At 30.8% G+C, this 18,899-nt stretch overlaps 1 protein-coding gene across 7 annotated transcripts; it reads left to right on the forward strand.

Annotated features, from left to right (window-relative positions):
- The first annotated feature begins 3,799 nt into the window (after positions 1-3,799).
- On the forward strand, positions 3,800-11,523 carry LOC149877014 (uncharacterized). Of its 7 annotated transcripts, XM_090074622.1 has the most exons (4): positions 3,841-3,916; positions 6,742-6,783; positions 10,355-10,433; positions 10,675-11,523. In XM_090074622.1, the coding sequence occupies exons 3-4, from the start codon at positions 10,415-10,417 to the stop codon at positions 11,403-11,405; spliced, it is 750 nt and encodes a 249-aa protein (XP_089930748.1). In that variant the 5' UTR covers positions 3,841-3,916; positions 6,742-6,783; positions 10,355-10,414; the 3' UTR covers positions 11,406-11,523. The 7 variants fall into 7 exon arrangements, with proteins under 7 accessions (XP_089930747.1, XP_089930743.1, XP_089930748.1 ...); XM_090074621.1 differs by lacking the exon at positions 6,742-6,783 and having other exon boundaries at positions 3,800-3,916; XM_090074618.1 differs by having other exon boundaries at positions 3,862-3,916; positions 10,355-11,523.
- The last annotated feature ends 7,376 nt before the right edge of the window (positions 11,524-18,899 follow it).

Consider the following 18,899-nt stretch of genomic DNA (forward strand, 5'->3'; position numbering starts at 1 on the left):
GATTTTCCAACTAATTCCATCCGTGTCTCATCTCTCTGATCGCTTTGTAAATAGAGTTGTACTCGATGACCTCGCCAGTTTCAACATTGGTTAATCTCACAGAGACAGGCTTTCTAATAAATTTTAATCTTTCATATTTGGGGTCAATCGGTTTTTCTTGTTTTACATTTTTTCATCTCTTTTTGATCGATCCACAGGTCGGTTTTCTTTCGAGTATTCCAAAAGTAAATCTTAACTATTCAGATTGTTCTCAACCACAATCATCATCAACGTCATTTAATTGTTTGACGTTTTAGAAACACCATTTTCTTTCAGCAATTTTTTAAAATACTTTTTCGTGTATCTCATTTTCATTATGTAAAGAAAAAAAATTATTTAATTCATTTTTTGTCAAAATTTAATAAAGAGCAACCATATTGGATCCATTTGATGTGAATTTCATAAGTCTGTCAGAAACGATCACTGCAAATATGACGACATTTTCAGGAGTTGGTGTTCGGAAATGGAGCTTGACCACCAAGTCAGCCGTTTCATTAATCACCCTCTCTTTTTGCTTCCTGATGTCGACAAAAAAATAATGGGTATAATTTTGCATAATCCAACAAAGACAATCCAGATTGGCAATCAAGCTCGTTTGTTCCATAATATTTTTCATCAAATAAGAATGCGTCTGAATGAGCCATTGTAATTTTCTTTTCTCCAAAATTCAAGTTCTAATTGTAGTTTGGATATTTACTTAACTGACCGTCGCGTTGAAATTGCTCACATCGCAATGGTCGAATATGGAAGTATTGACAGTTTGGTTTGAACTTTTGTTTTTTGCACTCCTTATATGATGAATCTTGGGATGCTTTTGTCTGAGATTCTTCCAAGTGTCTAATTGAATTTTGTTAATACAGATGGAATAATCTGCCTTTCACACCTGTTTGTCTTAAATGCAGCATCAACCGTCAACTTCTTACTCGTAAAATTTAAAAAATCGTTTCTCCTCAAAGCATACAATTCAACTCTCGGTATATAAAGTACAAATTTTTTAAGGTCAATCATTCCTGCAGCAACGCTCTCAGCTCTGTAGATGGGAGCATCATACTCTTTCTTTGTAAATCTGATGACGTGCCTAAGTCCATAAACAACTTTATCATAAGTTTCGCAAAACCCAAAAATGTGTTTTAATGGTATTCTAAATGAAAAAGCTCCAATGGACGCGAGGTCTGCAAACAAGTGATCTCGCCTAACGTTGAATCTAGAATTTCCAACAGCATTTGACGTGTCCTTGAACCACATCTGTTTTAATCCTTCTATAAGCTGAAATCCAATTGGTATTTTAACAGTCCAAGCATCGTTGTCCCTTGACTTGGATAATTAAATCTCTCCACTTGTTCTCCAGATAAATCGTAAGTGATCTCACTGAAGAAATGCATGTTCTCACTGAGTGAGAGCGATCTCATATAAGTTCACTGAACAAGTGCGTTGTTCACCAAGGCGATATCATCTGTAGCTTGTGAATGCAGTTCCATCACTTTTTTTCAATACTCCTTCGAGAAGGACATATGCTTCAGATGGAACTGTAAGTATGGACTGAGCGTCAACCTCAAATGTAGTAAAGCTTGAAGAAACTAAATCAAGATTTGATGGATGATTCTCAAAAAAATCAACTTTTTCAATCCCAATGTCATATTCTGGATTTTCTGCAACTCTTTATCTGTCTGTGTTAATCATATTTTTATATACAAAATAAAAAAATTCAAACTGTTTTTTTGTTTATGCAATCATAAGTCCATTTCCCAATCTTACAAGATCTTGAATTTTAATATTCTTATTGGTCATTTTATTTTTTTTTTATTGACGACCCAAACAATTTTTTATGCGAATCATCCATTGGATTATCAGAAACTGTTTCATTCGCAATTAAATTAACAACTTCATTTTCAGGTTTGACTGTTCCAGTCACAGAATACATTTTTTCAATCGCTTTCTTTCCTTTATCAATGGCAACGTCTTTCACAGTGGATATGGCTGAAGAGGCCAATTCTTTACCAGCAAACTTAGCTGCCATTATCGCATCTCTCCCAACTTCGCTTTTTGCAGCCTTTTTAAGTAAATTAATGGTTAATTTTGACATGCTCGAAGCTGCTGTCCACCTCAAAAAATTTTTAATCGCATCCACAATTCCTCCTCCTCCAACGATGTGCTTTTTTATGTATCTTCGATTATTGATAATCAGCATTTTTTTAATATGCGAATACTTTTTTTATATTCTTTAAGAATCCCCGATGTATCTTTGAATCGATTTATATTCCTCTTTATTCATCTCTCCATGCCTCAACAACTCATTGCATATTGCAACAGCTTCGTTTCTTGAGGCGACATTTCCAGCATGCCAAGCAGCAATTCTCAAGTTAAGCTCTCCACGAAAGCATTCGGATCGCATGGGAGTATAATTACTCCAGATCCTTTTCTGCCTTGAGTGTTAATTTTTTTCCTCTTCCAAATGGGAGCAAATATGCTGACATATTTTTCGCTCCAAGAGGCTCTTGGCTTTTTTGGATTTGCTTCAGATCCAATTGCACCCGTGCCGATGAGTATTTTTTTGTAATTATTAAGATCCTCATACGTGTACTTGCTTTTGTCAGGCTTAAATTTGGTGAAGAGCTCCCAAAGACCTTTTGTACCAGCATATCTGTCTTCTCCAATAATAATGTCGTTGTCGTTGATGCTTTAATCGCTTCCCTTTTTGTAAGTAAAAGTATTTGTTTTTAAAAAGTACGTAACATAATATTAGTTTATAACACAAATAGATTTTCAAAAATGGAATGCTAAAAGCTTATGCTTGTTATATATAAATTTTTAATAATAATAAACCTAAGTTGAGGCAATTTGATCCTCCGATTAATGACCCCCACATCGTCAAGTACTAATATGCCCCAATAAGTAAAGTTAAAATATTGGCGACATCTCATATTAACATCTTTTATAGCCATATGTATGTATACACCATTATAGACCTAATACATACAAATTTAAAATATAATAGTTGTTACCTATACATATATCTAATTGAAAATGTATTTGAATTACTATACTATTTTTAAAAAAATCACTTTTGATGAATAAAGCGTATATTTTCTATTTTTTAATCCTGCTGAAAACCTTATGAAAATATATTACGAATAAACAATAATGGCAGCTTAATGGTTTACAAAGTTGCAAACTGACTCTTTTTAAGGAAATGAATGAGTAAAAGCTAAAAGATCATTCTGCCCTGGCGATCAATGCGACCTCATCTCCTCTTATATTTTGCTTTATCAAATATCTTTTCTACAAGCTCTCTTACTTTTCGTTTTTTTATTACATTTGCGAGCGTTTTAAATAATGTAAATTTTAAACTACTATGTTTTATAATTTTCTAACTTTTTTTTGGTTTTATGATTACCTTTTTTAAAAATTTCTTATTATATATTGAGATTTGAACTTTTTCTTTGTTTATTTTGCTTGCTTCTTAAAAAGACCAATATAAGTTTAGAAATAGGTCTAAAATACTTCATTTTATGAAGTATTTTGTGTGGGTGAGTTTTTTTTTTAATAATATTTTTACTTAAAGTTTCTCCTTTTTGAATTTAACTTTAATAATTTTTTACACATTTACGTGCACATTTTATTATTACGTGCATATTTTGTACATTTTATTCAATTAGTGATATATTAACGACCTTGTCGCTATTATTTAAAGTAGGACTTTCTCCTTATTAAATAAGAGATAACTTTTTTATTTTTTCTATTTTACTTATTACAATGGGAACAATAGCAGAACTTTATCAAAGAAAAACTTAAGTATTAATTGCTCATAGTGAAAAGTACTAATCGTAGCTTCTTGTAACTTGGTTTAGTTTTTAAATAGTTTATGGAAAATATAGAGGTAAGTTTTCTTATTCGTTTGTATACATATTATAATTTTATTGAATTAATTTAATATTTTTCCAAGAATAGAATACTATTAGTTGGTTTGATAATTTTGATATTGATTCTTCAAGGAATGCCCCTACTTTAGGATATTTACATAAGCTATTTCTCATACGAACTTTGTTTTATCATAGTTGGCTCTTAACTATTGATTTTGTATAATAAGAAGCTGTTTGTTTTTTGAAATTTTATTCTTGTATTTAATTTGATTGAGTGTAAGTGAAAAACTAATTACAACTTTCTATTTTTTAGACTAAAATTTTTAACTTTTTTAAAAACTCTGAAGAAAATAAATATCATTTTGAGAATATTAATCAAAATCATTCCAAAACAATAACTATATTAAGTACCGTATATACCTGTGTAACCCCAGCTTTTTTTATTAAAGTAACCTTCAAAAATTTACAAGTCGGGTTATCCAAAGGCCGATAATTATAAACTAAATTTTACTGAATCACTCGCAGGTATTGCAATTTACATAACCCGTACCACAAACTTTTGATGATTTTTTAAATTAAAAATGTCCTAGTTATACACAAATGTGAATGATACATTGGTAATATTATTAACTGTTTCAGCTTATTTTTTTCAATTGCTTATCGTCGTTGTCGCAACCAAAACGCTAAATCCAAAAAACTAAATTTTACAGAATATAAAAAAAACTGCTTATTTTGTCAATATCATGCAATCAGCTATAAATCTTTGTGAATTCAAAAATCTTGTAACAATAGTTGTAGTATAATAAGGCTGCTGTAATATTAACCACAAATGCTCTTTGTACTAAACAACAATTTTCAAGATTTTTTCAAAACAAATTACGAAATTTTTTAACAGACTTGCTTGCAACAACGACATTTTGTTTAAAGGTAACTTTTTATTCATGATTAATATTTTTAACTATATTTTGTTTTTGATGGAGAAGGAAAACTATGAAAACTATTTATAAATGTTGCTGGAAGCGTATGAATGAGTAAGCTTTGATAATATCCTACATTGTATTAGGCTTTAAGATTTAATTACTTGAATTCCTATGACGCATACCTTTGGCCATATCTTAAATGAAACAAAGAAAAACTCTCTACAGTAAAGCGTATTACTGCTTTGAATTATTCATGGCTAATGAGATATTGATCAATAAATAAATTCCCTCTATTTACCAGCAGACGCGATTATACTGAAATATTTTTTTTAAAAAAAAGGTTTAAGTTTTGAAGACTATATTTGTAAAATAATACCTTAGGGTTTAGTAGAATATGCAATAATTTTTGTTTATTTTGCAATTTAATGATAGATCTACAAATTTGAAAAAATAAGAAGTTTTCATTTTCAATTAATCTTTAAAAGACAATCTTTTTAAAAACTATTAGAGTATTATGACTTTTATAAAAAAAAAAAGTTCAATAATTAAAATTTTGTGAAATATTTAAAATAGAACTTTTTTGTAACTAAAAATATAATTTTTTAAAGAATAAATAGAAACATGAATACAAGTATTCTTCTCCATAATCACATTAGAGAGAATAAGCCGTGACATTGTGGGAGAAAGGGTGATTTTTTCTGTGAATTTTTATCTAAAAATAAATCAATTATTTCATATTCTTTAAGTTTTTGTTAGTTTGTCATATTTGATACGTATTTGTTGTTTAAACTCCATTCGTTCGCACTTTTATTGTCATCTTATATACTTTTTTCTTTGTTCTATTTTATTAATTTTAACACAGAATTTTGGTCTTTATTTGATTTGATTTAATCGGCGGTGCTGGTTGGTTCGAAATTTGACTTAGTTCGAAAGTGATTCAAACCATTTTAGTTCGAAGATATTTTAGTTCGAATGTTTCTTGTTCGAAAATAGAAAAAAAAAATTTTTTGTTCGAAAAATTTTTGGTTCGAGAAAAATTGACAGGATTGAAGCAGATACAGAAATGGCTAGACGGAGACAAGAAGAAGCTGCAGCCCTGTGTGACTCAGATTTCGATTGAAATATTAACAAACATGTCCACTACTTACAATTACCTGGCACAGTATGCGGCAAATTAAGTCTTAAATTTTTATTACCATGCCGTGTCCCAATATTTACAATGCCAAGGCTTAGAACAAAATTTTGTTGAATCATCTTTTATAATCATAATATTTTTAGAGTTACGTTCTTTTTTCAATCAATTTAAACAAGTTTTTGTTGTTTTTACCATGCAAAATTTTATCCTATGTGAAAATATCTAAAAAATTTAACTGTTGGAATAGTGAATCACAGTTTTTAACAATTTTTTCGAACTAAATCTCTCGAACAAAAATCTTGCCGCTTTTTGTCAGTTCGAACTTCCAAGTATCGCTCGATTTAACTAGGAACTTTAGTCATCTTGACTTTATTTATTATAAAAATGTTAGATGTAACAAAAATGAAAAAGAAAAACCTAAATGATATAATTTCTAAAACTTTAATACGTTTCTTAATGTTAATAAGTTATTTTTCTTTTAGTAAAAGTCTAATTGAAAATCATATTTATTTAGATACATAAACTTTTAATTAATGATTTATAATTATTTTCATAGTTTTTTAAGCTTTTATTGTAATAACTATACTAATTTTATCTTAATTAGTACTCTATTTACAATAGGAATTATAGGTGCCGGAGTTTGGCTTAAAATAATGGTTTTAGTCTTAAAAAAATTTTTGATCAAATTTTATAAAATGCATGAATATACTCTTAAATAATTTATTAATTTATTTAATTATTAGCCCACTAACAAATATTTTCATTTTTTCATTTTCACTTTTTTTAGCCTTCTAAATCTTCTACGAAAGAAATTATTTCAAAATATGAGGTTGGGTTTAATACCTTTCATTCTATCCGCGAGACTTTTTCAAATAGGTTTTTCTGTATTTCTATCTCATTTTCTGTTTAGAAATATTGTATTTATTGCCTTGATCAATTAATTCTCATTTTTTGAAACTATTTCTAACAATTTTAATAAGAGGAGAATTAAAGTTAAACAAATGAGCTTTTAATTTTTGCTTAATTTTTTTTAATAGTTTTTATAGAAATATTAATCAAATAGATTTAATTTTTTATTAATTCTAATTAGTGTAAAAATACTGCAGCTATCTGTATTTTTAAATATCTTTTTAACACTTTGAGTAATTCATTTAGGGATGGATAAATAGTCATAAAATATATTGCAGCAATAGCTGCAGTCGACTCTAAAAATAGAAAAGGTCATATTTTGGTCGAAATTTATGCTACTTTACAACCTTTATAAATGGACTAAAACTGTTTTAAAAGAAATAGTTATTCCTAATCGTGTGAACATAATTCTATGTGAATTTTTTCCTATACTAGCATTGTCACTATCTTTGTTTATATAAACCATAACCCTTTTTGGAAATAATCAAGCAATATCAGGCATAAACGTTTGAAAAATACTTAATTTTCTTCAATTTATATTTATATCATTTTTCTATCAGGTTGATTTAGTGTTTCTAAATATGCATTTTTAGGTTCACTCAAAGGGTGTAACTAAGACTAAAAGTTATGAGGTTTGCTTAAGTTTAACATTATTCTCTTTCGTGCGATGTGTAACACCAAAAATATTTTTAAAAATTCTAACTTTTAAAAGCCTTAAACTTATATAGTCCTTGAGAACAATAAATTACACTTCGTGGAAGGGACTCCACTTTATTTTATAGCAATGTATAACTCTACGGTCTAAAAAAATAAAACTTATTTTAGTTGAAAAAATGTCATAAAAACACTACATTAGCATTAAAATAATCAAATTTTATGTAGTAATTTATTCTCACCACTTCACTATAAAATTGAATAAATGAAAAGATCTGATTTGGTTTTCTTAGCCTTGAAATGCATGTTAAAGCATTTTTTTAAGCTATTTAAAGACCAGACAACGTTGCACGATTCTCTAGCTTTCGTATACACTGGCCTGCTAGCTTGGTACTTCTTGATCTGAATGCAGCTTTATTCGTACATCAAAAAATTAATGCTGTACTAATATTAAAACTATGATAAATTCAAAACACTGGCATAAATCCCATCTTGATGTTCCGGAGAAACCCTCTGGAGGGAGTATAAACATACCCCTGATATCAAAAATGCAAAAATTAAAATCAAACTATTTTGCCAGAGAAAAAAAATTCATTTGTAAAATTCTCAGTTTTTAACACATATTGTTTGAATCATAGCTTCATATATTTTGGATTTATTACAGTATAAGTAATTCTTTCTATTGAGTTATGAAATTTTACCTTTGATTTGATAATAGAAATATGACTTATGAAGTTTTTTTTCTAAACTTCTTACTTTTGCATTTTTATTTCCATAAGAAATATCCATCAAATCTTTCAAAAAGAACTTTAATTTATATCAACCATAAGTATTTTTGTGGTGGTGGTTAGAAGAATTTTCAAAATTGTGTTTTTATCGAACTTCTGGGAAACCGCTGTAGCTCATTTAGTTTGCACATCATTTGACAACAAAACTCACTAGTTTGAAAATGCCAAATTCAATAAAATCACATGAAGACTGGAGGAAGACTGTGTGTATACCCTGTATGAAAAAGTATACTCGCAGTCTTACGCCATTTCTGATTGAAAGAATCAAAGAGTATTATTGGTGTCAAATTAACTTTCATGATGCAAGAGTGACAGTTGCATAATTTGTCTTCAAAGTAAGAACAACGGAGGGAATATCAGTCTTCCAACTCTTTTTCAGTTTTCCACAATAGTCATTGAACCCACTATAAGGTGTCAGATTTGTGATGTCCTTCTTGCTCAAAAACCCTTTTTGATGGTAAGCCAATGCTGAGAGCAGAGGATTTAGTGCAACTTCAGTCAAACACAGGGTTGTCACCACTCTGAATCAAATAAAAATTAACAATTGTTGAACCAGATTATAGAGCGAATTTATGCAACTTGGAAGTCAACTTACCAATTATTTTTTTCAGAGTGTGATTGGTATTTCCCTGAATCAAACAAAAACAAGGCAACAAATTGTTGTACACTGCAAGAATCTTAAAGAGATTCGAAGTGCGATCTTGACACAGAGACAAATATACTCAAAACATCTTGTCAAGCTGGGGTTAAATAATGTTGGTGGCTTTTTCATAATCAGTCTGGGCGTTCAAGACCTCAATAGAAATAGTTCCATTCCATACCCACCCAGCAAAAAGACCTTGACTTGCCAAACTGCGGCAGACAGTAGTGTAAAACGACAGCTTCTTGTTGCAGTTGTTGAAGATGTACCAGAAAATTATGATAATGTTAAAAAACTTTTGACCTTGATCTGTCCTGAAAATATTCCATTTGTTGTATTGTGTGACTTGAAATTGGCAAACATTCTCTGAGGTTTGCAGTCACATGCAGGTAGTCCTCCATGTATATGGTGTAACACTGGCTCGCGAAATTTGGAAAATTGTGGAAATTACTTTGAAGCTTTCAAAGCTGCTGGAAAAGACGTGAAAAAAGCGAAAGATTTCTAAAATGTAGTCCATGAGCCTCAGAAAAATATTGATGTGCTTCAAAGGCTTGCTGAACAGAATTGTGCTTTTCAAGTTTTTGGCATAATTGACACACTAAAATTAGGAAAAGTTGTTTCTTCCTGTTTTGGAACATCTCTTGATGAGAACTATGCCCAAAGATTTACTGAATTTAAGAGCTCATTTACAGACTTAGAAAGGATTAAAGTGACTCCCAAAGTTCATGCTGTGTTCTATCACATTACACAACTCATTGAAAAACGAAAAGAGCCTCTTGGTAAGTTCAGTGAACAAGCAAATGAATCTCTGCATCACAGCTTTCATTCTCACTGGGAGCGATGCAAAAGAGCAAACAGCCATCCTAAGTATGGAAAATGGCTACAACTCTGTGTTGTGGACTATAACAGTAAACATTTGTAAATTGCAATAGAAATAGCAGAAATATGCAACATAAATTTGATGTTTATTTGTGTTTGTCATTGATCTTTATCGCGAAAAATGTCCTCATTTATTAAGAAATGGTTTCTACTGCTACAAAAGGAACATTTGTTACATCTCATTCTTTTTATCACAAGCAATAAACAAAGCAGTGTTAAACAAATAATTTCCATGCCTCCAAGTTATCACCTGTCTATCGGCAGTAGCAAAAATTTTCTAACAAACTTTTTTATATATCCGATGAAAAGTTATAAACAAAGAATTGCTACATTAAGTTTAAAATACATCTTGTAGTTATTTTAACGACTACACATATTAAAAATTATTATTTACAATGATTCAATTAAGTAATGCTTTATTATTGTTTATATCTTATTTCTGTATCAACCTATCTTTAGTTTACAAACATTTTTATTTACATATATCATTTAGTAGATATATTTTAACAGACATAATTACTTTGTGTTAGGTTGAATTCAATTCAAACTATTATTATATTGCTTCGAGTTGATTCATTAAAGTTGGATTCATGACAGTTAACAATGCAAGTATATGTTAAAAAATTTTTGCTTCTTTGTATAAACATTTTTGCAATTATGCTGATCTTGTTATGTCTTTTTTCTAACACAATTATAAAATCATCGAAATACTTTAAAATAAATTATTACAATTTTTCAAATACAAGTACAAGGACAAACCGCTCCGGAATTGGCTCTGTTGAAACTTTAAATGCAGTTGAAGTAAAAGACGATTTTTTTAAATCACATGTTTTGTCTTTTTCTCTTTTTGGCAATAACTGGGAAAGATATGGTAAAGCTGTTGAGGAAGTGGCGAAAGAGGCGTCTGCGAATAAACTGTATCATAATTGGACGGTTCGAGTTTATCACGATAAACACACTACAAATGTGGAGTACATAAAAAACCTAACGAAGCTTTTCAAAAACCTTGAGCTGTTAAATGTCAGTAATTTGGTCAGTTTTGGTGATATGACTAATATTAACGGAATGGCTTGGCGTTTTTTGACGGTAGCGGATGCAACAGTAAATGTCACATGTGTTAGAGATTTAGACTCTAAAATTTTAGAAAGAGAATCGGACGCTGTAAAAATATGGTTGGATTCAGGAAAAATTGCCCATATCATGAGAGATCATCCACAACACGATATAGAGATCTTAGGAGGAACGTGGTGCTTCAGAAATGAATTAAACCGAACTTTGGGTATCCAAATTGCTAACATAAGTGTAACTAATAGTGCGCATCGTGACCCTGATAAGCAAATCGAAGCACCAAAAGGAAACGATCAGACTGTTTTGAGAAAACTAATTTGGCCTTTAATTCATGAGAATGCAGTAATACACGATGCATATCACTGTCAAAGTGGGTTTAAAGGCGAACCATTTCCTACAAAAAGAAACGAATCAGGAGCTTTTGTCGGGCAGTACAGAACAGATTCAAGTAGAAGCGTTGTTTGTCCAATCGCATGTCGTCCAAAGGATCATAAAGATTGGGAATACTGTTAAATTAAGCTCTTGCTGCATAATAACTATATTTAGAGCATTTTTTCTTAAATTTTATTCATTTTGAAAAATGTTAAACCATTTTTATTTTTCTGCTTCAAATATATTCAATTAAACACATTGCTTCTGTCTTTCTACTAATCGCTACTCTGCAGTAAAAAAAAACTTATTGCTGAAAAACTAAATTATTCCGTCATTCAGTAGGTTTTAAACTTAAATATGTTTTAATCATATTTAACAAATTATATTTTGTGATTTTGATTAGCTATCACTCGTGAATTTTTTAAACTTATTATATTTTATATTTGTTGTCTGAGCTTGGCATACAAGAAATAAGTAGATAGCTTATCTCCAAAACTAACTAAAGGAAAATCAATATCTTTTAACCACCATTTGGTAAAAATGAAAGTAAACCTATGATTCATGTCACTAGGAAACTCCTCTAGGTGTAAATAGTATATGGATACATGGTTCACCACAAAAAATTTCAAAATCAATGGTGTTTGTCCGAGCGAGATATAAGAGTTTGGAGTTTTACGCAAAATATCTGTTTAGACCATAAATAGGATAGCATAAGCATCTTCTTTTTGGTCTCTTTCAATGAAAATTATCATAAAGCCACCAAATTCCATTAAATTTTTATTCTTATTCTTAATTGAGACATTGAAATACAAAGAACTCTCATTTCGTTAAATAAATTCTTGTTAAATAATTCAGATCAGTCACTGAAATAAAATCACATATGTTTGCTGGTAAAATCCACAATGTATCGTAAAAGTTGAAGATCATAGTCAAAATGAGATAATTTCCTTTTGCATTGAACTTAATTACTGGAAAAGCTAGCAAACATGACCTGTTTTACTTGTCTACTGAAGCTTCCCAAGGAACATTTCTTTTTGGAAATAAACTCAGACACATAGTAGAAAACTTCATGCACGTTTGGTATCACAGTTTTTGGTAGGGGAAGTTAAGAAGACTTGAACGCAGTAATTTTATGCTAGTAGTTTTTTTCCAAAGTGTTTCCAGAACAAGCTGACACAAGAGCTTTAAATTTTTTAAGTGGTGGTAAACTTTAAAACTTCTTTAGACAGTTCTTTTGGTCTAAGGTTGATTAGCAGATTAATGTTTTCCAAATATTATGGTTACATTTTATTTGAAGGTTACTCCGTAGCTCATGGAATCTCTTTCTTCAGTCCCTATTACAGGTGGTTTACAATTCCCAATATCACGTGAAGCTCCGTTTTTGGAATTATGTCTAGAATGAATGAAGAATCATCCCATGTGATGATAGGTGTGTGTATAAAACCTTGACACTCTTCAGCCTTTTTGGGGTTGCTGCTTGTTCACACAAAATATTTTTAGTCTACCTTGATTTAGCCAGTGGTTTAAAGAGTGCTGATATTGGCAAAATCAGTAAATTGGCATGACACCAACAGCAAGGGTAGCTATTTGAATGAGATTGAGTTCCACAGATAATGATGGCAATCTTTAGATCACAAGAAACTACAAATGGAACGTTTCCAGCTTGAATAAGGTCTAGAATTTTTCTTATGCTTTCATAAGTTTCTTGTACTTCTTTAGCAGAAACTTATGAAAAGCAGCAACCAACTGTTTTTTCACTTCTGTATCTTTCACTGTTTATTTGGTGAGCAGTTTCATGCTCTTTTGAAGTTGATCTTTCTCATCATGATTTTTAGGCTTTAAGTCAATGATGCTATGGGTAAATTTGAAAAACGATGTCCTCCCCTTACCATCAATACCAATCTTAAGCAAATGGTTTTCCTCCAATCCTCTTGCCTCTAGAACTTCTTGAGCCAGTTTTTCAAGACTTTTGCAGTCGACAATTTTCTTTTTCAGTATATTGCTTTTGCCGTCAGCAAGAATACTTATTTGAGAGATGCAGAAAAAATCTTGCAAAGCCTGTTAATGAGCTGCAAATTTCTTTTCAAGTATGGTTCTGCTATTTTTTGGCAGAAGTTCTGTTAAGTGTTGCAGCCAAATTTAGCATTTTGTTGCTGGAAAGTCCTGAGCTAACCGAACTTGTACGAGTTGCTCTATTTTCAGCTGTCCCTAAACAATTGCCTCACTTAAGACGGCCATAAAGAAATTGGTGTTACAGATTTATTTGTTTCACAGATGAGCAGTTTAAAAAAAAGTATCAAAGTTATATTCTGCCTGGTGTGACTAATAAGGATCAGCCCCTATTTGCTTGTCCCACGTGGTGAATCTTCTTAGTTGTGTATTACGAGTTTCCTACAGTTTACTAGGATAGCTATATCATTTAGAAAAAGTATATCATCATCTTCTTTATTACAGTACTTTTTTCACTACTGATTTAAATTTGAGCAAACTTGACATTGCTAACGCCCCCACCTTGAATCAAATCTGCATCGTATTGATATGATATTCAAAAATACATACAACAATTAGCCTCGACTAAAAACGCAAAAGCGGAAGTTACGGTGGGTGTAAGCAATCTAGAACCCGTTTTATTAGGAAGCTCTAACCAGTAACCACAACTTCAATATTTGTACTTTAGTGTTTAAGAGACATTTCCTGAACACGGTTTCAAGCCTAATCGACCCCTTACCTTTTGGGTGTTATTTCAGGTAAAGAAGAAGCTGAAATCAAAAAGCTCAGAAGGATGGATGACTTCGACAAAATGAGTACTAACGCTACAAAAAAAATATCTACTCCGATATTAGTTCCTTTCCGGTTGATAATGCTTTTCTTTATTATTTAAAAAGTTATAGAATAAGGGAGGTATTGATACAAAGTATCTAGTAAAATGAATCAAGAAACATTTACCACGCTGCCTATTTCAACAGCCTGGTCTGTTTGCTTAACATAGCTTTTTAATAGTTTGCAAGGATTTTTTTAAAAAAAGTTTTCTACAAACAATAACCAGAAGCGGCCTGTGTAAGTTAGCCTTCAAATAAACAATTTAGCATCATTGAACAAAACAAATTGAAATGTCGGTCGAGCGACTTCGAGTAATTATTGATTAAAGCTTGTTGAATTCCATTGTATTTAACTGATATCAATAACATTGTTATTTAGAGCTATCAGCACTTTTCGTCTCTTTAAGTCTGTGTTTGTAATTTTAGTCACAAAAAATAATTTAAATGCCAAATATAACCATGCTGAAAACCTAATAAAGTGCAACTTGTTTGGAAAAATGCAATATAGGCCTTTGATAACTCAAGTTAAAATATATTTTTATATCAATAAATAAAATGTGGGACCAAAAGGGTTCAGTAAGTTTTTACAAAAATCATTTAGCTTTTTATTTACTATGTAAAAACTTCATATATTTCAATATTTTCAATATTTATTTTAGGTTTCATTGTTTATTTTTAAAAAAGTCTGAATAGAAATCACCTCGTTGAAACTTCGATAGGTACTTTGCAAGTCAACACTCTTCGTTATTAAAAATCAAAGTGAACAAATATTAGTTAAAATCAAAGATCAGTCTTTGTGGAGAAAAAAAATAGGAAATTTTTTTGAAAATAAAACTCAATTGGTGGCTTGTTTTGTCAAAATTATTAAACGGGTGGCATATGTAGAAGATATTAAAATAAATACTTTTTGATGATACCCTTAAAATTAGTGATAATGTTGATATACTGATTATGTTTGGAAATCAAACAGCATCAAAATAACGTTAACCCTGGTCAAGTAAGCCATCTATAAGAGACATTAAATTTTTGTTACAACATAGCGATAATCTAAATTTAGAGTATTAGATAGCGCAGGTCCTGTATATAAAATTAATTTCCATAAATACCCTGAATCTTACTCGCATAATGAAAATGTTTTTATACCAAATATGGCACTTGCTGGGAAAACAGTTTCCAAGAAATTCGACCTTTCCACAACAAAAGTGACTCATCAATAGATATATTTTGTGTAGGTTTACATACCTCTCAGCATTTATTTGTCAGATAACCCCACACTGTGCTTATTTTGGATAAAACAGGTATTTAATTAGTAATGTGGTAGAATCAACAAAATGATAAATTTGTCAATTAACTTGAACTTGTTATAACAGCCACTTGATATAAGCACTTGCAAATAATGGATTTGTGGTGTAATTCTTTTCATACGTGGGCTTCCAAGGTATTCCTTGGTTTAAAAAAATTAAAATATACTGCCTGATCTTTGGAACCGTTGGAGGCAACCGAGACTTTATTCTGAAATTCGCTGATAATTCTTTTTCATTTATAAATTGGTAAGCAAATCGATTGGTCACATTTACAAAAAATTTAACAAATTTCATCTGTAAAATAAAGTTCAATAAAATAAAGAAGATCATTTTTGACAATATCTTGGGTGTTCCCAGAAACACTGGTAAATGCAAAGGATTGAGCTCTTTTAATTGGAAGTTCAGATGTCCGTTTTGGTATGTATGAGGATTCGGTAAGTTTATTCTCTAAGGGATTATCACTGAAACTTAGAGCATCGACAAATGCAGGTATTTTACATGTTCCAGATCATTTACCCAACAACTAATTATCAGTTTATGTCTGGAGCTTTTTCAAAACATTTACACTTTTTTTTTAAGTTTTCATGGTTCTGAAGCATTTTCATTTAAATACTTCCATTATCAGGATATCTAAAACCCCCAAATTACATCTACTTTCCCCTAAGTAGATGTATTATGAGGGTTTTAGATACCCTGGCTCCCCTAAACCGCATTTTAAACCATATTCTCAACCTCACCTACAAACATCTCTGCCACTCCTACGCCAGTGGTGGCACTTAAAGTTAATTCACACTTTAGCAAGTGTGTTCTGTTCAAAACCCACCTTTTAGGGGCTGAGACCTGTGGCTCGAGAAACCTTTTGCTCTCGCTCACTGGTTCATTGGTCAACCCAGAGGGTCCTACAGCATTTGGCACACACGGTGCATAGATACATGCTCTAAGACCTGGCAACACATCCCCAGAAACTATTTTTTTTGATAATAATTAGAAAATATATCCTCATTCAAAAAATGTAAACGACAACATTTTTTAGTGGGGGCCTGGGGAGAAGTCACATATTTTAGGGGAGTGCCCAGGATTTTTATTGTTTAAGATAGGTAACTAAGAGGCATAGGGCATACTCAAATTTCTAGTATACTGTTACTGGTGCTGAATTAGGATGAATTGCAAAAAATTAGAGTAATTGGAGCTTAACCAAACCCGCCCCTTCCCCTAACTGCCACCTTCCAAGAATTGCGTCTCAATTAATTGTAAAACAATTGTGACAGATTTCATCAAAAAATATATTTTTAAAATTTATAACCATGCAAAGCTTAGAATTACCTCCACTTACCCTCTAAAATAAATTTAAATGGTCTTAACTTTTAAACAAAAATTTTTTTTTTGATGTAATATGAAATCTGTCGATGAATTTTGATATAGTTCAATGTAAAACTAGCAAAAAAATGTAAAGGATATTTAGGAACCATAGCCTAGGTGAGGGCTATTAGGGGTCGAGTAGGGTTTGCTACAACTATTTATTACAGTAAAAAAAAAAATTCTTGTCTTTATGGTTAGATTATGATTGATATTTTACATTTCAAAATACTAAACGTTTGTTCATATGAGGTTTAATATTTTACTTTTTACAAACTACACTCCTGCAAATTGAAAGCTACTTGAAAAGTGCTTGTAGTTGTAAGCAACAACCGCTTTTTTTAGCGCCTCTGTATAGTTTGGGCAATGCTCTCCAACATTTATCATTCGTCAAAAATGATTGAAATCATGATGAATGGATTTGAGAGCAAGTTCGGTCCAGTAACCTAAGCCTATAGAAATTAATAGTACAAAAAAAATGCATGTTTGTTTAATAAATAATCGTCGTAATTTATGCAAATTTTACATAACTGTTGAAATAGAGTGTTTAATTACTGAGATTATAAATTGTTTTTTTATCAAATTTAAAAGTTGTCATACCGAAACTCCACCTTTCATGCCAATAAATTCCATAATATGTTGCTTAACTATGGGTACCTTCAAAGGAATTGTAGTCCTTAGATTTCTATAGTTCGTAGAGAACTCCTCTAAATCTTTAGCATATATGGAGCTCAACGGTTTTCCGAAACAACCATGGACAATTTTTTTCAAAATCTTTAAGTACTTTATTGTATTTTGCAGTGGAAACTCCAAGACTAGACTCTTGAAAAAACAGTTCAAAGCTGGTGGTATAATCTACACAAAGAATCTAGAGTATAATGATCAGCTTTTTGAAACGAGTTGAGGTTATGCAATACGGACAAGGGTGCTTTGATGTTGAAGTTTGTTTTCCAACCATTTGAAGCTAAACCTTTAGATCTTCAGATACTGTATAATCTAAGGATAAAATATTTAACTTATACAAAATTAACCGCAAATTATGGTATTTATGATATTAACCGCAAGTCATGCTATTTCGTTTAACGTAGGAAAAATGGACTATATAAAAAATTTACAGACGCTTGAATCTTTAAAGTCTTTGCACACATATCGGTCACACTTGGTCAGTTTCTCTAGAACTTTATTATTTTTTAACTCTGGTTTTTGGGTTATTAATAGTGTAACTTTAAGGAATCCCTGCCCTCCATCTACACCTAATTTGATATCAAAATCATTTTTTCCTTGACTTCTATGATGAAGTACCATTGCTACAAGCTCTTCAATGTCATTGCAATACACAATAGAAGTATTTTTTCTACTTAACTACACATCCACAAAAAATCAAAATGAATGATGCATATTGCAATCTTGCTATCAAAAACTATTTTTTTCGGTAAAAGTTTACATACCTCTCCGCTTTCATTTAATTCTAGTAGTAATTGGAGTTTATCACAATTGAATAATTTTCCGATCATTTTGTAGTTTTTAATCAGTTTAATATTGAAACCAGATTCCACACTTTTCGTCCTGCCTCACTTCTCAGAAAATGTGCAACTTCAATCATGTCGTGATTACTTAGAAATCATAATGAAGTTGTTACAAAAATTCATAACAAAATTAAATTTAAAAGTATTTTTAAGCAACAAAACCTTACCTGGCATGTCGTTTTAATTGAAACTTGTTCAATTTATCAAATGAAAAAAAGGTTTCTTAACCTCAGTTTTTCCGAAAGAGACAGTGAGTTATTTCGGACTAAAATTTTTCAAAGCGAAGGTGTTCATTGGAGCTGAAATCTTTGATAGAACGGGATAGAAATTTTCCTTGCGTTGTCGGGGATGTTGATTTTATAATGGCATTCAAATTCTTTCGTCTATCTAATCTTGACAACTTAGTTTTTCTGCAGCTTTATTTAAAACATGTTCAGCGCCTTCATTAACAATTTTTGTCGACACACATTTAGCCAAAGTGGTCAATATTTTTCCATTTTTGATGCGCCCATTTTCATATATACAAAATTGCCTAGTTATTTTAGCTGTTTAGGCATTTTAAATAAATGCTTCAAATAAAAACATCTGATATGGATTGATAATATCGGCATGAAAGATCGGTCATATTTA

The sequence above is a fragment of the Hydra viridissima genome, unplaced genomic scaffold, assembly GCF_058129835.1.
Source record: "Hydra viridissima isolate aposymbiotic clone 2 unplaced genomic scaffold, HvirCarnegie_v1 scaffold_17, whole genome shotgun sequence".
NCBI lineage: Eukaryota > Metazoa > Cnidaria > Hydrozoa > Anthoathecata > Hydridae > Hydra > Hydra viridissima.